At 43.9% G+C, this 16,866-nt stretch overlaps 1 protein-coding gene across 1 annotated transcript in view; it reads left to right on the top strand.

The window, feature by feature from the left end:
* PLXNB2 (plexin B2) overlaps window positions 1-16,866 on the top strand; it is a 199,532-nt gene that overhangs the window by 139,292 nt on the left and 43,374 nt on the right. Inside the window, exons 17-22 of the mRNA XM_056845867.1 lie at window positions 1,349-1,519; window positions 2,431-2,566; window positions 7,436-7,654; window positions 8,403-8,579; window positions 10,368-10,504; window positions 12,298-12,398. Of these exons, the coding sequence (XP_056701845.1) occupies window positions 1,349-1,519; window positions 2,431-2,566; window positions 7,436-7,654; window positions 8,403-8,579; window positions 10,368-10,504; window positions 12,298-12,398 (941 nt within the window). The remainder of the gene's footprint in view (window positions 1-1,348; window positions 1,520-2,430; window positions 2,567-7,435; window positions 7,655-8,402; window positions 8,580-10,367; window positions 10,505-12,297; window positions 12,399-16,866) is intronic.

Genomic DNA, 16,866 nt, shown 5'->3' with positions numbered 1-16,866 from the left:
TGAGCCTTGGGGAAGCCAGGGACAGCATAGTCAAGGTGCCTCCAAAGAGGTTCCCTGGCCACTGAAGGCTTTAAAAAGTCTTTTTAGAAGTTTTTTAAAAATGGGGCTTTTCCCCCCATAGAGAACAGCAATGTTGTGTAAGGTAAAATCTGGCACAGCAATGCTGTTGTTGGAGGGGGCGTTCCTGGGCTGGAGGGGCTTTGGAAACTGACTGCCATCAGCTCCGCCCCTGGGAAGCCCCCCCCCCCCACCGGTGCTGCATATCTCTTCCAGGATTTAGGGCCTGGAGAGACTGCGGCATTGGGGGGCAGCATGCAGCTTCATGGCACCCAGGTGCCGACGGAACTGCCCCCGCCACCAGTATAAGTGCCTCTTATTCTGTGATAATGACCCTGCAGCCTCCAGAAAACTTTCAGCCCCCCATCTCAGGAATGCACTGATTGTCTGACACCCAGACCAGTGCGGCACAATTTAATATTTGGTACAGCTAAACCTGAGAGGAGGTCAGAGGAATTGGTTGACTGGACTGGACACTCTGCAGCTGTGCCCAGCCCCTTCAGCAAAGGCTCTCTCCCACTAACTGATCTCAGGCTTAGATGGAATGCACTTTCCCAGCTCTGGCATCCTTGGAGCTGATGACGCTTGATGGTGCTGCACCTGGTTCTCATTCCCTTATCTAAGTTTCTGCAAGTCAACAACGCCTGAACCAGTGTTTGGTTAAAACAAGAAACAACATTAAGAGACCAGTTTCTTGACAAAAGCTGAAGAAAATGCAAGGAAATATGCACGGGTGAAGACAGCACTTTCTATATTTTATTGAATTTCTTTACTCTTATTTCATATAATAAATCCATGGACAGGAAGCCCCACAGGATCACCTTAGCTAGCACAAAACAGACAAGCATCCATTAAAATTATATTGTCCCGCAACAAAGTTAGTGGACTCCTGAAAAACTGAATTTGTTTATCACGCATTCCTGGAAAAAGACTCTGCTTTCAGTGGGCAGTTGCTTGCAGGGTACACACCATATAGTTTAAATGAGTGCCTAAAAATGGTAATTTTCATTCTCTGTGGATCAAAACTCAGTGGATTAAAACTCTGTGGATCAAAACTCTGTGGATTAAAACTCAACCAGAGTTTTAATTCTCAGGTTCTCCTGATTATCTGAGTTCATTTTTTTAACGCATCCCTATTCCATTTTTATCCCATTTAATCCTAATGTCAATTTAACCAGGCAGTGGTTGATATAATGTATTATTTTGGTGTGTGTTTTTAGTTGTGCTATCTGTGTAATTTATACAATAAGAGGATAATATCATCAGTATTACTTTTTCTTTGTTTCCTCAGTACCCAATTTGGTGAAGAAATAGTTTGTGTTACTGGGCCAAATATCAGGGTTGGAAATGCTATTGTAACAGTACAGCATGGAAGTACTGGAAAACAAATAGAATATGAACCCTTTACCTATACAGAGAATCCTAAAATTGATGGCATCCAACCCAAAACAAGCATACGCAGGTAATACAATGTTTTTGCTCTAAAGCTGTGTTCCACTTTTGTGAGCTGAGATTTAGATTTTATTCGGGTGTAATTATTAGATTGCTTAGACCCAAGGTAGCCATTCTCACAGGATAATGAAATACAATTATAGCTATCATATCACATAGAAATCATCACCTTCAGGGAAAAAGAAAACTTCATTATCTGAGACTGAAGATCAAATGGATCAGATATTGTTCATTGTTATGGTACCTCTGCACTCCCACATGGGTGACTGTGCACGTGCAGGCCTACTGCGAAGACATTTTGAAACTCAAAAACTCCAGAGGGCACTCCTTCCCCTCTTCCACACTGTTTTCCTACATTTTCCGGTGTAAAAAGAAGAGGAGAAAATTTCTTTCCTTCAAAGCTCATATGAGGAAAAATTGTGGGCTTTGGGGCTTCTTCTCAGACTGATTGTGCATAAATCCTCAAATCAATGTCCCCCGTCTGACCCCTATTTCTTAATGGAGTCTATTACTGGTGCTGCCTAGGGTTGCCAGGTCCCACCTCGCAACCGCCGGGAGTTTTAGGGAGACGGGGTTGGGGGTGGCAACCAGCGTCATCTACGCGATGACATCACTTACAGAGTAACCGGAAATGCCGACGTGAGGCTTTCCCTGCCCCCTCCTGTTCCTATCTTAAGTTTCCAACCAGCTGGTTTCAGTCACCCCGCCCTACCGCCACTCAGCTGTTTGGTGGGAGTGTGGGATTTCTTTTTGGTTTTGCTGAATCTCTGCAGCTTCTCCTATCCAAGCACTGCCTCGCTAAGGTTGGAGCCTCATGTGCTTTCCATTTACAAATAACTAATAAAAAATTGCCTTCATTTGTTTTTGAGCAGAAACAAAAATTTCTTCTTCATTGCTTTATTTTGTGTGTTTGAATTTCAGTGGAGGGCGAAATATTACTGTGACCGGGAGTGGTTTTGACATCATTCAGTGGTTTTCTGTGGAAGTCTTAGTTGAACCTTATGGGGATTTCTTATCAAAGAAGAGGAGAAGAAGGCAGATACAGGAACCACAAATGGTAACAGTTATTACTTTATAAAGAAGCATTCGCTTTTGCATCTGGGAAATCCAAAAGTCAATGACATATTTCCATTGGCTTTAATTCATTCATAAGCCTGCTGAAGGAATCTCAGGAATGTTAAAGTAATCGTTGAATAATGGTGTGGAAACTAGTTCCCCTCCTGGAATCCACTGATCTGGCCATACTGATCCATGCTTCAAGGTTGAATTACTGCAGTCCACTCTTATGTGGAGTTGCCACAGTAAATTATTTGAAAGCTTCAGTTGGTACAAAATATGGTTTTTCTCCTGTTGGGAAAAACCTGGAAGTGGAATCACCTTACTTCCATCATGAAACAGTTTCATTGGTCACCCATTTGCTTCTATGTCCAACTTTAAGAGGGTGTTGATCTTTGACCTGGGGCTTAGTTGAAGGGCTCCTTCTCCCTTTATGAATGTGCTCATCACCTCAGATCATCTGAGTCTCCCCCTGTTTGAAACCCTCTATCAAAATCATCAGATGTCCAGGCCATTGACCACCACTCATCAAAATTATTTATTTGTTTGTTTTGTTTGTTTATAGTCTACCTTTGCGGACCCAGGGCTAATTGGGAGGGAATGCCGATGCGCTAACAAAGTTATAAGACATTTCTCTTAAATAACATTTTTTATTACAATCATAACTTTATTAAACAATAAACTTTAATAATTAATTGTAAAGATTGGAATGAAAGTTGGATTAAATTAGGCCACAACTTGGAATTGGCAACAGCTGCGACCCCCGTGGCACAGCATGTACGATGTGTCAGGTAACAGGGCCGGCCCCAATGCGGCCCTGTGTAACCACCGGCCAGCAGCAAGCCCGCTGTGAGCAACCGGGGCGACAGGCCCTCCAAGACACCAGGACGAACGCCACTGGGTGTTTTGCCCGTCGCTTGGGATGAGGCAGACAACCTACCCTCCCTTTAGGGCATGTTCTTGAAGCCTCTCCTAAAAAACCCCTTATTGGGATTCCCGTAGCTCAGAAAGCGACCATCCCCGGCCGGTTTCCCCCAAACTGACACATCTCCATGCCTATCCGCCAGAAAGCTGCATTGGGCCCATTTCCCACACGGACCAGAGCAGCTTCTGCCACATCTCACAGCTGAAGCCAATTCCCCAGGCCTCCGTGAATGTTCTGCAGCCATAAATCCATGCCTCAGCTGGAGAGGTGCTTCCGACCCAACTGTATAGTGCAGCCGTACAGAAGGAAATGTCCCCTTGACGTATTACCGTGCCGCCCAGTCTGCCTACAGTTCTGCCATCTGCGTTGGTGACTTTCCTCCATGCCACCTTTATGTGCTTGACGTTGCGGGCACCTTTCCAAGGCCTCCTTCCAGCCAAACCGACCAGCAGATTACCATGCCCGGGCATGCCACTGCCAAAGCCGCCAAGCCCCCCAGCCGGCTTACTGTGCTGCTAAGGTCATTCTCCCCAATTGGAGAACCAAAGCGTGATGGGCCCCATGTTCCTTTACCAGTTGCAGCAACACCAGCATTAACGAATGCCACCGCATGCCCCGTTGGCCCCGCCAGCTCCGGACTGCACGTTCCAGGCCACGCATGCCCCGTTGGGCCCGCCAGTAACTCCGGACTGCACGTTCCAGGCCAAAATGCTGTCTCCATCCAGCTGCCATGGCCTACCGTCTGTTTCGACCCACGCCGTCCGACAGCATCCTGAAACTCATAAACACAATTAAAAGAAACCTGGTCAGGCCGCACATACTTTTTTGTACGCCGCTGACCGCCAGCGACCACTGGTCATAACCGTTGACGCTATGGCATACCGACCATTCCAAAAGACTATGTTGTGTCCCACAGTCCAGTGTCCTGAAATTCATAAACACAAATAAGAGAAAATCCGGTCAAGCCAGATGGAATCTTTGTATGCTGAGGAACGACAAGGCCAATAGCTTATATGCGTTCTGTTGACCGACCGGACCCGGCTGCCCGACGATCCACACTGTCCAGCAGCATCCTGAAAGACATAAACACCATTAAGAGAGACCCCGGTCAGGCCCGATGTGATCTTTGTATGTCGCTGAACACCAAGGCCCAATGGCTTGCACACATTCTGTTGACTGACCGGCCCACATCATCCGGCTGTGTCCTGAAACTCATAAACACAATTAAAAGAGATCCCGGTCAGGCCGGACATAATCTTTTTATGCCGATGAACGTCAACGCCCGATGGCTTGTATGCGTTCTGTTGACAGACCGGCCCTGGCCGGCAGCCTGTTCGCTCCTATGCGGAAAGAGTATCACCCATATTCTGCCGCAGGAAACTCCATGCTGCTGATAGTGGCTTGGAACACGGCCCCTGTTTCCCTTTGCATGCAGCTAAAGAGTGTCAACCATATTCTGCTGCAGGAAAGTCCATGCTGCTGATAGTGGCATGCAGCTGAAACGATGCCCCATTTCCATACTGGTCCGTTTTGGACTTTCGTATCGCCAGCATTATTGCCATGGAGGAAATGCTCGTGTTCCCCCCCCCCAGTCTAAGAAGGCGATGGTCCTTGCTGCCTTAAACAAATTGGCATCGTGGGTGACCTGCATGCCTACGGGAAACAGGAAATAATCTCGGCCGGCATGGCTAAAGTAACCGGCCTTCTGCCATCTTCAACGGCTGGTGTGTTTCGTAGCCGGCCCCTGACGGCCACCTTTCCCTGAATGACTTGCTCGCCTTGCCCTGAATGACGTGCATGCCTGTGTGCCTTTTAGACAGCCCCTGACGGCCCGCCTTGCCCTGAATGACGTGCATGGGTCAGGAACCCGTGTGCACTGGCAAAGAACGAAATGGCCATTGTGTGAGCTCTGATGGTCCTGGAGGCGTACCCTGAATCTTTCAGGTGGGCGGCATGCCCTAAATCTTTAGGTGGGCTAAAAATTGAAGTGCATTACTTCTGTGATTGCCCATTGCTGGTCCCCCTGCATGGAGCAGAAAGCCCTTGACTTGTGGGCAGCTCAGTCAAATACCTGGACCGTGGCAGGGGAAATAGAACCCCGTATGCCGGTCATAAAAATGTGTCCCCAAGCGCCCACGGCACTGCCAACCTTGAAAGCGTGCTGCCAAAGGGAAATTCCATTGTAATTCTCAAGGAACTGTAACCAAATTTTAGTATCTTCCTTAATGTTTTGGACTCTCTGATGCGATGGTGTGGTGCTTAGCCCATCTGGTGGCACAATTCAGCTGGGCGCAATGCACTGCCCGGAGCCATGCCAATGGTACTCCTAGCTCCGCGGCCGATTGCTCGAAGGCTGTTAACAGATTGCCACCTATCGGGCTGTTCTGTGGCCCTACTCGCAGGAAATCGACTAAGTAAAAGGTGACGGAGCCGTTCCTTGAAACTGGAGACCCAATAGCCGGAAATAATCCGGGTGTGCAGGAAGTAATCTGAGAGCCGACTTAGTGTCGCATTTTGCTGGCTGGGCAGCATGGCCGCTCACACGCACCATACCTAGAGCGTGGTCAAAAGAGGCACATCTCACAGTAGTGAGCACAGTCTGTAACCCATAATTGACGGAAGCCCCTTTCGAATAGGAAAGGTGATGTATCTACCTTACTCCCCCAGGGGCATTCTTTGGCACAACCCACAACGGGAAAACCGTAACTTGGTAATAGGTGGACTGGAGAATTGGCCCACTAAACTGCCCAGTTCCGACCGCTACTTGATTTTTGTGGCTACCCCAGACAGCATTTCCGTGGCTGAGTACAGAAAAGACAGAGTGGGCTGGAGGTGGGACCTCCTCCCCGTTTTATACCTCCAGGGGAGGGCTCACCCCTCCCACCTCAAGCTCCCGCACAAGGCCACCATTGGCTCAAAGCCCCTGGCCCCAGGCAATGGGAGAGTTGTTGCGGGGCAGACAGGAGCTGGCACGAGCCTCCGAGCACAAGCAAATGCACGTGTCAGCCGGCCGTCTCTCCAGTCTTCCAGTTCCGCGCTCCGGCTTCCCTCCAGCCTGGGGCAGCAAACATGGCTCCCGTTGAGGCGGGAACCAGCGCTTCTCACTGAGACTCAAGGTGTAAGTCAATTTAGTCAGTAGGATGGGACATCCAATAAGCAATGCAATAGGATTAGGATGTTGAAGTTAAAACCAAGTAAAAAATCTTGAACAAGACTGAAACTAAGCATATTAAATGATGCAGAAATTACCTAACAGGATAATACATATAGCAACAGATAGTACAGTAGTATAGTCCACAGTTGCTTTGCCTTTATTAAAGCATTCAATTCTGTGACAATAACGCCCTGTCACCTTTGTAAAAATGCATTGCTGAATTATTCAAGTTTGCAGGAGAGTGGAAGCCTTCCTGACCTCAGCAGGCAGGCCATTCCATAATGTGGGGGCACAACAGAAAATGCACACGTACAGGCAGTTGATGATCTTGCCCATTTGCTCAGTGACGCTGCCAGATGTCCCTGCTCAGTTGAGCAAAGCTGTCACAACTCAAAAAGAAACTGTGGCTATGGGGAAAAACAACAACCCAAGCTTACGCTTCATGGTGTCCTTACTGAGTCAACAACATATAGCTAGCATTCAGAAATATGATGTTAGAACTCCTGTTGGTACACTGGAATGTATCGACCTTTCATAAGCTATCAGAAATAAGGTATTCATTTATATTTAGACTGCACAGGTTGCTTTGCAGGTTGAGAAACTAAAATGTTCTGTGCTCAGTAATTTCACAAGCAGAAAGGAGAGATTATCAGATAACACCCCAAAATATAAAAAACTAGCAGAGTGTTGGCTTGCATTGTTGCATTTGCTTCATTAAGTAACAAATGATATATTTTCTATATTAAATGATATATTCTAACCAAAATCCAATATTCTATTTTGTTTTTTAGTTTGAAGGAAACGTTATCTCAAAATTGAATGACACTGCGATAGTCTTCTTGTCTCCACCAGTTGTGGAAGATCCAGAAAGGTATAAAATTGCTACACTTATTAAAATGGATGGGTACGAGGAGTTGTTACAAGAGCCATTGCAATATTTTCCCGATCCAACCTTTGAAAACTTCACAGATGGTGTCAAGAAGCAAGTCAACAAGCTGATTCATGCAAAGGTAAATGTGTCAAGAAGAAGGACCCAAGAGCCCTGCTTTTTGCTTAGCTTTTTCCTATTTTTAATTGCATGTTGCTCTGTATAAACTTAGTTTGATGCATAAGGAGCTACGGTCATGTAATGAGTAAAGGGTTGGACTGGGATCTGGGAAACTCAGGCTCAGATCCCTGGTCTGCCAGGGATGACCTTGGGGCAGTCACACCCTCTCAGCTCAACCTACTTCTCAGGATTGTTATGAGGATAAATGGAGATGGGGAGAATGTTGTAAGCTGCTTTAGGTGGCCATTGTGGAGAAAACTGTGTATAAATGAACTGAGTAAATAACGGAAAGAGGTGATAATTTTGATTGTTTGGGAAATGGGATGTGTGAAAGAATTAAAGAAAAAAACTGTCTGTTTAAATCTGAAGTTTGGTGTCTTTCCAGCTTGATTTTCAGACAAGTTGAGGGTTGCTTTGTACCGCCCAATGCCCCAGAGAAAAGATGTTGGGCATTGTAAATGAAGACCCTCTCCTTGTCTTGCAACAATAGCTTGTATAAATAAAACAAGAGTTTATCTTTTTTTATGTCAACTACCTGAAAGCATTTCTTCCCTTTTACATGCTGATACCAAGCCTAGCTCTAGCCATTTAAGATAAAATTGTGTACAAGATTAATGTACTAATCATAAAGTTTCTAAGCTGCCTTCCCCCTCCAGTACCCATGCACCGAGAAAAATGGCTTATTGTTCTATTTTGTTTTTCCTGTCTAGGGCAGTAATCTGAACAAAGCCATGACCATCGAAGAGGCTCAAGCATTTGTGGGAGAGCAACCCTGCATCATAAAAACCCTGACTGAGAAGGATTTATACTGTGAACCACCCGAAGTGCAGCCCCCTCCAAAGAGAAGGCAGAAGAGAGATACAGTTAATAACCTGCCAGAATTCAGCGTATGTCACATTTTTCTGTGTTTGAAGCAACAGATATAAAGGGCTATCTTGCTTTAAGTGGCCCTAATAAAGAGCCCTCCTTTCCACATGATTGATGCTTCCGCAGAGCATTTGTGGAAGAAAACCATCCTGCCACTGGCCAGTTCTTACCTTAGAGCAGGATGCATTCAGACAAGCAGGCTTTTCCTTTTTGCCAAGAACCGCGCAATGCAGGCCCCTTTTATATGATTCTTTTATATTCAAGGCCAGAGCAACTGCTCAAGCAACTCCAAGAGGAAGCAGTAGTCTTAGGACAGGGGTAGGCAACTCCATGGGCCAACAGCAGCACACCGGATCATTTGACTTGGCACCCAGGCCAAGCGACCAAGGCACTCGCAGCACCATGCAGGGCAGCGGTATGGGGAAGGTGTTGCTTGTAATTGTCATAATCTCAGCCCCATTCAGGCCAGAACTAGCATCCATCTCTGCCCTCCTTTCCCTTCTGTTGGTTATTCTTAATTCTTCTGCAGTAATCAATAATGACTGAATGAAATGACTAGTCATCCATAGCCCTGGGACTATTCCAGAAAATAATTGTCCTGTTTACTCTAGGTTTGGAATTGGGTTGCATGTGGGAACTAGGAATTTGATTGGCTATTTTTATACATATGAAGAAAAGAAAGGGGGCCGCCAAGGCAAAACCAGGCAAGGAATCAAATGTTGCAAAGGGAAATGAATTCTTTAATCACTTTTGCAGCTCCTACACAGTTCACTTGCAGCTTCAGCAAAAAGCATGTGTTAATGCATGTATGGGGGCATTACTAAAAAGAATCCGAAAGATTCCCCCTGACGAAACGCATAGGAGTTACAAAAATTATTAAAGAATTTGTTTCCCTCTGCACCATTTGTTTCCTTGTCTTCGTTTTCTTTTTATATATAGCCACCTGCTATCATATGATCCTACCTGTCCACTCTGGTGATCTGCAGAGGCCCAGCTTTGGGTGTCCCCACCATCTGAGTGGATGGGTGGCATCCCAAGAAAGAGGCTTCTTGGCCATGGCACCAAACCTTTGAAACTCCCTTCCCAGGGAGATTCATCTGCCTTCCTCTATTGTGGTCTTCTGACAGCAGATGAAGATTTTTGTTTGTTGTTTGCTGTTCCCTCATTAACTGTTGGGAGGGAAGGCAGCCTGGTATTGTCCAATCTTGTCAGATGTCAGAAGCTAAGCACAGTCAGCCCTGGTTAGTATTTGGATGGGAGACCACCAAGAAATACCAGCGTTGCCATGCAGAGGAAGGCACTGCAAACTGCCTCTGTTATTCTCTTGTCTTGAAAACACCATAAGGTATCGCTGTAAGTCAGCACTTTGCGCGCACACACACACACACACACACACACTAACTGTTATTGGCCTTTCCCCCTGGTTTTGTTGTGTTTGTGTGTTGATATGTTTTACTGAATTGTTTAAATATTTTATATACACTTATAGTTCAAAAGCTGTTTTAATGTGTTGATGTTTTAATGTTTTAGTGCTTTGATATTCACTGCCTCGGGGACTTTACTTGAGTGGAAAGGCAGTATAGAAGTGTTTTAAATGAATGAATAAATATAAAGTTGGGGAGAGAGAATTCCTAAAACTTAAGCATTGTAATATCTAGTAAACTCTCTTTTAGTACAATTGTAAGAACACTTTCCTAGGAATAAGCCCTGTTGAAGAGCTGAGTAGGAACCTGAGTAAACCTGCTTAGGATTGCTTTCGTTGTCTGATCTGATTGTGTTAGCGTTCTAAAGTTCAAATATTTATCTAGGTGAAATTTGGCTTCAAAGAATGGGTCCTAGGAAGAGTGGAATATACCCAAGTGACTGACATACCGCTGAGCCTGATTTTGCCATTAGTAATTATTCCCATGGTGGCTATTATCATCATCTCGATCTATTGCTACAGGTAAGATGTGATTTTCCATCGTCAGATCTTTCTAAAACCGTGTAGTTGAAAACTGTTTTGTTTGGAGATCAGCAAGAGGAGAATTACTGTGATACCTGTGCTTTCTCCTTTGGGCACCGGCACTTGCTTGAAAACAGAATATTATATCTAGTAGCTTCAAAATATTTCTAGCATAATTTTCTCATCCTGTGGCTTGGAGCGATGTATATTTTTGTGCAAACAGAGTTATATGCTAAACTAAAAAGAAGGCTGCATGGGTGAATGCGCTTAGCATTTCTGCCTAAGTGCCTTTGAAGTGGTAAAATATTGAACTATGTGGCTTAATATGCATTTCATGCTGGAGGGTGTATGTGTATATGGTATTGTGTACCAGAAGGAAAGAGCATCTACTACTCACTAACACTAACAAGGGCCAATTCTGGTTTAGAGTTTTCCTCCACAGAACAAGTGGGTAGCATTACATTGAATACAAAACACATGTAAGTGTTGCAGAAAAGAATTAAACAAGCAAAGGACCCGCAAAGACTTGCAGGAGGAATCTCATTTCCCCTTCCCCCACTATTTCCTCTTTCCTTTCCCTGAAAGCCCCCATACCTCTCTCCTTTTCCTACTCCCTTCCTTCCCACCCACCAGCTCAACCTACCTTTATCTGCCTCCACTTGGGAAAATTATTGGCCAGTATCATGCCAGGCTGGGCCCTGTGTCCCCTTCCCACACTATTTCCTCTTTTCCTCCTCCTGGCAACCCTGCTATCCTCATCTTTCACTGCTTCCTTCTCACCTACTAACCAGTCTACCTTTTCTCTGCCCCGCCCCCAGCATCTTCTGCTATAATTATTATTTAATTATTTCATTTATACCTCAAAGCAGGGGATCCAAGGCAGCTTACATAATTCTCCTCCATTTTATCCTCACAACAACCCTGTAAGGTAGGTTAGGCCATGTCTGAGGCCACCCACAGTTCCCGACTCCCCTGCCCCATTCCCAGCTGACTCGGAAGACTTACTTAGGGGGAAAGATGCTGGAGCGACATGGCACCTAAACAGAACCATATGCTCTGGATTGCTTCAAATGTAACAACGGCAGGAGACCAATGTGTTGAAACAGGTGCCAGTTAACTCCTAGAAACACCCAGTGAGGAAAAAAAATGCCAAGAGTGAACTCACTGGTTGTTGTAGTAGTAGTAGTGAAACCAAGGCTTTTTTGTTGTGGCGCTTACCGGTACTGAGTAGTGGCACCTTTTGCGATTGGGGGCTTTCCCAAGTCCTGAAAGGGGAATTGGTAGAAATCAGTGTAGCCTTATATATGAGTAGGCACCTTTTTTAAAAAGAACAAAAAAGCACTGAGTGAAACTAACACTAAATTACATTTCTCGCAATTGGAAAGCGTAACCCGGTCATTAAGAACCATATTGATAAAAAGTAATCTCTGTCAGTCTGAGTTAATAAACAACTGTGAAAAAGGCCAGTGGCAATTACAAATCAACTTCATTCTCCAGCTGGTAGTTCCTTCGCATAAACAGCGTTCCTGAACATTAACACATCCACTTCTTTGGGGCAGATTTTTCAGGCAGTCTTTGATTCAATGAAAAGGACTGAGCCATGCTGATTTTGTGCCACCTTAAACATTTGGCCTGTTTTCTTGTTTCCTCTGTTTTTCTTTGGCATTAAAGATCAAGAGGAAAAAAGACAATGCTTCTAAAGATCCCTCTGGCTTTTTGTACAGCTCTGTTGTAAAATGATTTATTTTTGCAGGCCATAACTTTTCTGTACTCGCTGTTTCTATTCCTTATAGACGGAAAAGTCAACAAGCAGAACGAGAATACGAAAAAATTAAATCACAGCTTGAAGGCTTGGAGGAAAGTGTCAGAGACCGGTGCAAAAAGGAATTTACAGGTATGAGTGATGCCTGATTTCTTGCGGGCCCTCCAGAGAAATTACAAGATGTGCCGGAGCTCTGCCGTTGTCTGCTTAAACTGTCTACTGAGAATATTCAGGAGGCACAACTGTTCTTGATTACAGCATACCAACATATGCAGTGCATAGGCTTCAAGCAATTAGATGCAAAGGCCATCGATAAAAAGAGAGTGCATAAAAGAATCTGATGGGATTTTCAATGTGAAAAGAAAAATAAGTACCAGCAACTAAATTGGCAGTAGGGAAATACTTGTGTGACTTGAAGTGCTTCTGCTAGTGCCGTAAACTAATCATACTGCAGTAAGGAAATCACACTGTTAATTTTTTAATCTGGTCCTCATACTTTTAGAAAAGTTCAAATACAGTTAAATTTTTATGTAAGTAATAAGCTTGTGTAGGCAGATATTACGTGCAGAAATCTGGTAAAATGCAAAAAAAGAGATACATTCCTCTTTTATGCAATTTTTGGAATGAGAGCTCGTGATCATATTGATTTCAGTGCCTTATAAGCAAACTTAATTGTGTGCTGGATCCCAATCTGGTTGCTTTTTATATTTAAGGTAGAAGAGCGCTTGTGCAGATTGTTCAGATGATTTGTCTGAATCATTAATACCCGAACATAGTTCTGACAGCAATGCTATAAGGCTATCATTAAGGTTCACAATATCCCTTCTTGGTTGCCGCTAGTTATGTTTATTAAGCACTCATACTGGATATCTTCAGACATTGAACTAACTTGCAGAAACAAAAGGAGAGACTTGTGGCATTGGAAAATTCTAAAATATAAGCTTCTGTGGGCTTGAGCCCACTTCATCAGATAAATAAAGTGAATTCTTGGTTGGCAAGATGTAATGGAACAACCTCCCCAGGGAGGTGTCCCAGCCCCACTTTCAATCTTCAGGAGGCTATTGAAGACAGTTTTATTTAGGATTGCATTTGACTAATTTACTTTTATTTATTGGCCGTCCTAATTGAGATTTTAAAGTGTAGTCTTCTATGAGTTTTTTTTAATAATCGCTGTTTTATTTACATTGTAAGCTGCCTTGAATTCTGCAAGGCAGAAAGGTAGCTAATAAATGTTTTAAATAAATAAATGCACAGAGAGAAGAGACCAAAAAGATTTTGTCACTTTGTGACATTTCTGTTCAAAACTCAAAGTACACATGTAAACCCAGTGATCATTCATAATAGTTGTAACAGGTGACAACACAGACTTCTTAGTTAAGTACTTTATCAGGCCTTTTTAGCTTTTGTTTAATACCATCATATGATTAATTCTAATTCAGCAGTGTCCCACTGGGTTCTCCCTTTGAGAAGATTGAGAAGAAGATTCTCCTCTTTGTTGAAGAATGTTGACTTCCACCATTCTCAAAGACTGAAATGCATTCCCATTGTTCTTTGAATGTTGATGTTGTCAAATGTGTGTCCGTTTATTATTCTTTTGTGTAGTTACTGACCCATTTGTCCTATGTAAGCTACAGAAGGCCATTGTTGACAGTTGATATGCATACTGTGTTGGATGATGAGAAGATGAATGAGTCCCTAATGGGATGGCTGACATTTAAATTGTGTCATGTGTTTCCTGACTAGATACAGGGACAGAGTTGGCATTTGAGCTTGCTACAGAGTTTGATCTGTGCACTCATCTGTGTTAGGTGGACATAGCTGATGATAAGATATCGTGTAAACAAAGACATGTGAGAAAGGAGTTACCATAGTCCAGAATGGCCCATGGATCATGGATGATACACTGAAGCAGATTTAGGTGGGAGCTACCAATGACGTTGAGCAGTATCGTTGCTCTCTCTTTTGTTGAAGCTGTATATGGCAGCAACCCCCATGAAGATAAGCAGCAGGTCATTAGGAATAGTATGCCTGCAGTACACCTGGCCACTTGGTATTTACACCACAATTGCGTCAGATTTGGAGGAAGCTGGCAGCTGCAAGTGAATGGCTCTACACATGCCAATCTATTCATATTCAGTTCAGAGCAATACTTGCTCAGCTCCTATCCCCTTATAATTTTACTCATCTTGAGGTTCACTGGTAACATTTTTATGAACTGTACCAAAAAGAGGCACTTAAAAAATTTCACCAGCATTTCAGTTACTTCCGGCCCACCATGAATCTGATCCTGGAAGAGCCCTCCCAAGTGATAACCTGCAAGGTAAATCCTGGCTCTCAAGGAGACTGGTGGACCAGAGAGCTTGAGGCCAAAACACTACCAGGGGATCATTCACCTGCTCATCTTCCATTGTGATGGTACGTAATCAGCTGATAACAATGCTTTTCTGCTGTCTACTCATTACAAATGGTTCAGTCTTTATACAAATGAATGAGAGCACAAAAATTTGGTATTAAATGACATTAAAAAAACTGGTTGGAGAACATTTCAGTATTCTCGGATACTCTGTTCTTGACCTGAAAGTCAGCATTCTTCAGCAAAGTAACTTCAAAGATGTACTCCGACAGGAAATACTTAATTAGTATTCAATAGGGTTAAATATGCCTTGGCCTGGATGGCCCATGATAGCCATAAGATCTCGTCAGATCTTGGAAGCTAAGCAGGGGCAGCCCTGGTTAGTATGTGGATGGGCGACCACCAAGGAATCCCAGGGTCACTATGCAGAGGAAGGGAATGGCAAACCACCTGTGTACTTCTCTTGTCTTGAAAACCCTATGGGATTGCCATAAATTGGCTGTGACTTGATGACACTTCACACACACACATGGTTAAATATATTATCCAGAGACTCAGCAGGTTTGTCAGCTTACTCCATATCTTACTTGGTATTAAGTTGTTTAATGTAACTAAGGAGTCAGTATTATCACCAATTACAGTTGTTCAGTTTTCTGCAGAAAGGTCATAAACCAGTCCTTTTAACCTGTTGCTCACAGTTCCTCTAAATATTGCAGACTGAGAATTCACTTCATGCATCTGATAAAGTGGGATCAAACCCACAGAAGCTTTTGTTACAATAACTTGTTGCTAGTTTTTACGATGCTGCAAGACCGTTTTTGCCAAAACCAACTAATGCAGCCACCCTGCTGAATTGGTATAAATTGCAGGAGTGTTCCTTGTAATACAAGATGTTAGTAAGACTTTACATAAATTATTCTGCTGAACAGCCATGTTCTTGTCTAGATGACCTCTGTATTATGTGAGCTTATGCAGAATTGATGGTACTCAAATTCTTTTTTCTCCCAATTTTTAAAGAGAAGTTCTTGCTTTTGCGAGGTAGTTCCCTTCTGTCCACATGAGCAGATTTTTTTTCAGTAGATTTCAGTAGATTTTTTTTCAGCAAGGCTATTTCAATTCCAGCAAGCATTTTCTCATAAAAGCCGACGAAGGTATTTTCAAAGAATCAAATGAGAATGACTTCAAAAAAATAGAAAGAAAGTATAATTAATAAGAAGCTTAGCAAATAGGGCAGTGTGCTGCTCATAAGAGAATAAAGTATGTAGAATGAAGGTGGGCAGACACAGATCGTGTTCTTGTTCTACAGCAGATCTCCTAACTCCTGCAGAACTTCGAAAGATGGATGCGGCCAATGCGAATATTGGTGAAAGCTGTTTGTAAAAGTTGTCCTTCTTCCATTGTGTAGGCCAGTCACATGAGCCTTCATGCACATGCTGTAGGTGCTGAGGAAGCATGGTAGAATACTTCTGCCTTTCAACACTGCAAATTTAATGAAGTATTCAGTATAAAATCATGGAATTTTCATACCATATGATACGACTCTGTGTGTGTAAAGTGCCGTCACGTCACAGCCGACTTATGGCGACCCCTTTTGGGGTTTTCATGGCAAGAGACTAACAGAGGTGGTTTGCCAGTGCCTTCCTCTGCACAGCAACCCTGGTATTCCTTGGTGGTCTCCCATCCAAATACTAACCAGGGCTGACCCTGCTTAGCTTCTGAGATCTGATGAGATCAGGCTAGCCTGGGCCATCCAGGTCAGGGCTGATAGGACTCTAGGGTGATAGAAATCTTGGATCATTCTTGTCTCCCACTACTGTGTCTCCTAGGATTTCCAGGTCCCCTTCAAACTCATCTGTTTCTTGCTTTCCCCTCTCTTATACAGTGTGTGGTTGGCCTTTATTGCTCTTAAGTTGTAACTTCCCACCTGCAGCCTTTGTCCAATGCAGAGCAACTCCTATGTTACTGTTAGATTCTGCCTCCTATCTGCTTCCTGTCCTAAGCCTGCTTCTTCTGCTTTGGTTCTGCTCCTGCACAAAGACCACTTAGTCTTGACCCTTGGCCTATCCATAGGGTTGCAAACCTCCACGTGATAGCTGGAGATCTCCTGCTATTATGACTGATCGCTAGGTGACAGAGATCAGTTCACCTGGAGAAAATGGCCACTTTGGCAGGTGGACTCTATGGTATTATACTCCATTGAAGTCCCTCCCCTCTCCAAATCCCACCCTCCTCAGGCTCTACCTCCAA

Source organism: Euleptes europaea, chromosome 3, assembly GCF_029931775.1.
Source record: "Euleptes europaea isolate rEulEur1 chromosome 3, rEulEur1.hap1, whole genome shotgun sequence".
NCBI classification, from domain to species: domain Eukaryota; kingdom Metazoa; phylum Chordata; class Lepidosauria; order Squamata; family Sphaerodactylidae; genus Euleptes; species Euleptes europaea.
This window is presented reverse-complemented; position numbering and strand designations above follow the sequence as displayed.